Genomic DNA, 5,122 nt, shown 5'->3' on the forward strand with positions numbered 1-5,122 from the left:
ATCTCATTTTCATCTGTTGTACTTTAGGAAAAATTGATTCTAAATATTATTTTGCTCAAAGATTGTCCTGGAATAAAATTTGAGGGATATGTAAATCGTTTATGATTGTTATAAAAGTGATCTGATCGTTTTATCACGAGGGTAATAGTCCAAATATGTAGCAGTAATTAGAAAGGACAATTTTACTTTAAGACATTGTGCTATCACAAGTTTCAATTGATAGGTCTTCTTACTCCTTGTATTTCATTTTATAGTAAAGGTATCGTCATCTAGCCCACGTTTGAGCCACATTCTTGGAAAAAAAATGCATTATTCACATCAAATCAATGAGAAATGTGTGGTTAAAAAATAAGGAAAAGTTTTAGATTTGAGTGTAATATTATTTTATTGAAAAATATGTGGTTGAAATAATGTCAAATTACTGTTGAAAAATGTATTTTTTTAAAAATAATATGGCTCAAACAAACCCCTAATCTATATACTACAATAGCACAATTCTTTGTCCGGCTACATCACATATACAGAAAATTAAGCCATGAATTTCCTATTAAGTAAATACAAAAAGAAAGAGCTGTTGAGAAAAAATACAGATCAAATAGGTTGGAAATTTGCTTTTTTGAGAGCCATGAATTTGGCTGCTAGTTCATCATAGTCTGGAAGCTTTGGGTGGATATGGCGATAACAAGATGATCCTTTACTTTGTTGAATTGGGAAAGACTGATACCTTAAAACGTTCTCTGTAGGATTTTCTTTAGGCCTTTCCAAGGGCATACTCATTGCCCTTAAATGGGATTGCTCATCCCTTTCTTCGTATAGACTATGCACTGTAAACGTCTTGGAGATTGCGGTTTTTCTACATCTTAATTCTTTCTCTCTGTACTTGACAAAACTTAAGTTGCTCTTCACTTCGGAAGAACAAGTGAAGTTCTCATTTTCTTGCCTTCCATTCTTGTCTTCGACTGGAATCTTCTTCTGATGCTTTCTCCGATTAAGAGATTTCGTCTTGTAATTTGATAATCTTTCACCGTAGTAACTTGCATACTCAACATCGTTCACATCTCTGTTTTCTATTGAAACTGATCTTCTCAATCTTTTTCTACCTGCCTTCCTAGTTTTCCTCGATTTCGTTGATACCTTGTCATGACGAGGAATGATATTTGCCTCGATAGCATAATCTATTTCGGGTTTCAAGGCAACGGCAGATGATTTGAACATGAATAATCTTTGATCTTGGCAATTTCCGTCTTTGCTCAATGGAGACACGAATTCCTCAATATCATCAAGATATATCATTTCTTCTGGTAGTCGAACTGACGTTTCTGAAGAAGACTCGTCTGCCATGCCTCCACCATTAGTTTCACCAGTAAACTCTGAAACCGCAAATTTAGCCATATCATTATGCTGTAAAGACTTCACTAGTTTCTCTTCTATAATGTGAGCAGAGTTTTGGACTGCTGTAAACTTGTAAGAATCGCACGGACTTTTCAAAATTGTTTGCTTCTCGGATAACAGATCAATGTATACAGTTTTTCCTCGCATCCCTTCAATGTTGGTAACCGGTATTTCAAGGCCATTGTCGTCATTATGTTTCTGAAAATCACTACTCGATAACTTATTGCCTATAGGTGTGGTTACCGATTCTTCTAGCAACTCGGGTTTGTATTCAAGCAACAGCAGCCCTGGCTCAACACAAGTCCTCCCAATTTCATCTAACAGTTTGAACTTCACTTCATCTGGCACATTTTGTTTGGAAATGCTCTCCCTAATCTGCAATGAAATAAATTCATGTAGTTACAGTTATTGCTGAATACATGTACGACTAAATAAACAAATCACACTGATTCAAGTGGACAACCTGATGATTTACAAGATTTCCGTGGTGTAATTCAAGCGCAGCACTTGCGAATCTCTGACCATAACGCTCCTGAAAGAGTTTCCTAATGGTTATCAGTTCTGGTAGATCGCCAAGTCTTGCTGATGCAAATATGAGAGTCGACACTGCTTCATTAATGTCGTTCGGACAGTCCCTAAGAAGTAACCAAAAACAATACATTTAGTCATAATCCACGCAAGGATTTGATCGAATTGATATAGCAAAACATACTTGTGTTTGCGGATGTAGCAAAGGTTGTTGATTATAAATTCACAAAATTTCTCAATTAGATCATATACTTCCACCATACTTTCATCTTTCAATAGCTGCTCAACCTGAAAATTAATGGCAAAATATGAGTCGAGACTAGGAAACAAGGAAAATCTTCTTGTTAACTCATCTAAAAAATTATTGCAATATAGAAAGATTTTGATTTCTATCAACAACAGTACAAATGTGAAATGACATAAATTCTTTATCTTAAGCTATTGAGGATTTTGCTCTTAGGCTGTCGATTTCTTTATCGTTTACTTATAAGTACGGTGGGATAAGGCAACCCCGTCCTCTTCCTAAATCCTAATATAGCTAATGAGCTTATATAATTCAATTCCTTCAATATAAACCGAGAAGATCATACACAATCTGGATATACAAACCAGAAACGATGAGATTCTAAAGTAACAATTCTAATGAATTACCCTGTCAAAGGCACTTTTTTCATGCCCATGTCGAAGAAGCTCGGCCACATCTGTGCGCAACTGCTTTACGATACAACTCCTCTTGCTCTTGAGCAGTTTCAGACGACACTGAGCACTTCGTATAAGTTTCTTACTGTCGAAAACCATGTGAATTAAATCAATACATTGAAACCTTGAATTACACAACAGAATTAGCATAAGAAGATTCCCATTTACCATTTAGAAGCTTTTCTCCATCCAAAAAGGATATCAAACATTTTCGAATATATGCTTTAGTTCTTGGAGAAATAAAGAGCTGCTGAATCAATTGTGAAAAAATGAGTAAAATAGAGCATGCCAATATTTTTTATTTAGCTGATGATGAAGGTGAAGTGACAGTTGGGTTATTACCAGTTTGGGTAGTTATTTTATGGTTTGCAAAGTTCTTGTGGGGTTGGAAACTGCTCCACCATTTCACTCCATGACTTGTTTGAGTTGACATTCTTTCCCTCCATTTTGTGGGTAAAATTCTTCATTCTTTGGAGAATTTTTGAAATAAATTCTTTACATTCTTTCTAAGTGGCGACAAATATTATTGCTAACAAGCAAAAGTATTTTGATTTCTTTGATGATAAATTTCATTTGCAGTTACTAAACTTTCAACAAAATTTCAAATAGATTATTAAACCTTAAGTTGTCTAAATTGGGTAACTAAACACCAGTCTATTAAATATGATTTTCAAATTGATGAAAATTATTTAACTGATAGTCATACTGGTACAAATCTTCAATGTAATCGCTATGTGCATGTCAATTTACTATGATGTTTTAACTTTTTAATTTAAGTACGTTGTCATAACTCTCGTTTTACTATTTTTGTTTCTTAATTGCAATGATGTGGAAGGTATTGTCAACAACGCAATATCTTTCAATTTGGAGAACAATAATTGATGGAATGTGACAAAATAGAGAAATTTTAAACTAAATTGAATTATAATGACCTAATTGAGATTTTGTTGAAAATTCAGTGACCGTAGTTGAAATTTACCCTTTCTATGAAAAGGCTTTGAAATTTTATAGAGAAACAACGTAATCTTTTCAGTAGTTTTCTCAATCACAATTAGGGGGAAAAACAATGAAGTAAAATAATGACAAAAATGAAATAAGAAAGAATTCTTAGCAATAAACACACAATAAACAATAAAGCAAGCAAGCAAGCAAGCTTGTAGATGTTTGAGAGATACAATCCTCAGTTTGAGTTCATCAGAGTGGTAAATGTATAAAATTGAAGTTTAAACAGCAATTTTCATTTAGAGTTATTGAACTTACTTTTAGAGCCTATCTGGGAGTGATTTTGAGAATTGATTTTTTGACCGTTAGGAGAAAAGTGGGATCCAATTATGAGAGAAGAAGTCAAATATGACGGTTGGAATAATGAAATAACGGTCAAAAAATCACTTAGGTCAATGAACTTCAACTTAATTTCACATTGGATATGAACTGTAATTTAGTTTTAAAAGTCACTCAGTCGATTTATCATTATATCACGTCAGAAAAGTCTTAAAAGCAAAAATTTGACGATCACATAAAGGATAATTTATAGTACAATTACCAACTAAAAGCAACTCTGTCCGTATGAGAGATGGTAGTTGGCGAAATGCAACAAAGTGGAGAAATTTAAACTTAAATTGACTTTCACTCAACCCCAATAATGACTCAATTTAACTTTCAGTGAAAGTTTAGTGACCATGAATTAAATTTACCTGTTTTTAAACTCAGCCAAATATACTGTTAGCTTACGTATGGGTCAATTAAAATTGCTAGTGATCCAAACCTAAATACGTACCCACTGCCTACTTTTCTTGTTGGAAACAAAAAGGTTTGTAATTTTTGTTGGAGTCAAGGAAATAGGTAAACAAATCTAAACCAACCCAACCCCTACTCACCCACTCCCCTTATTTCGCTCTTACAATCTACATATATAAATAAATCGATTGTGCAACATGGTCGTTATAATTTATATACACGTGATATAGTATGATGACTGAGTTCGATTTTTTTAAACCAGATGAAAAAAATAAAAATAAATTCCCACTCTTTATTTGACATCTTATATGTATATAAATCACTATATAACTCTATTATGTACAAATAATATTATTCTAAATAATAACATAAATTGCCACCTATGGAAACAAAAATCTAAATTGAAAATAAAACGTATCACATTACAATATTAAGAAATTCAGTTTATGAGAAAAGTAGGATATGAAATAATATACAAATATTACTTTACTTTGAAAATTAATTATTTAATTATATAAAATCTATTAACATTAATTGAAACTATAATTTCCTATTAATTTAGTTTTGTACTACAAGATTTAAAGTTTGAAATTCTGTAAGGAAAATTCTCTGTGTACACAATAGTGTACACATAGCATTACACCCCTTTCATATGGAGGGAGACTCACACACAATAAAATATTCGTGGACCCCCCTCTATGTAAGAGGGGTATAATGCATTGTGTATACCATGAGGTGTACATATAGCAATAATGCATTGTTCATT

At 32.8% G+C, this 5,122-nt stretch overlaps 1 protein-coding gene across 1 annotated transcript; it reads right to left on the reverse strand.

The window, feature by feature from the left end:
• Positions 1-455: 455 nt before the first annotated feature.
• On the reverse strand, positions 456-2,951 carry LOC111388618. Its single transcript, XM_023013373.1, has 5 exons — positions 2,788-2,951; positions 2,572-2,704; positions 2,105-2,208; positions 1,856-2,027; positions 456-1,767 (listed from the first exon to the last, which is right to left on the reverse strand). The coding sequence occupies exons 1-5, from the start codon at positions 2,826-2,828 to the stop codon at positions 592-594; spliced, it is 1,626 nt and encodes a 541-aa protein (XP_022869141.1). The 5' UTR covers positions 2,829-2,951; the 3' UTR covers positions 456-591.
• Between the last annotated feature and the right edge of the window lie 2,171 nt (positions 2,952-5,122).

This window comes from Olea europaea, unplaced genomic scaffold (genome assembly GCF_002742605.1).
Source record: "Olea europaea var. sylvestris unplaced genomic scaffold, O_europaea_v1 scaffold510, whole genome shotgun sequence".
Taxonomy (NCBI): Eukaryota; Viridiplantae; Streptophyta; class Magnoliopsida; order Lamiales; family Oleaceae; genus Olea; species Olea europaea.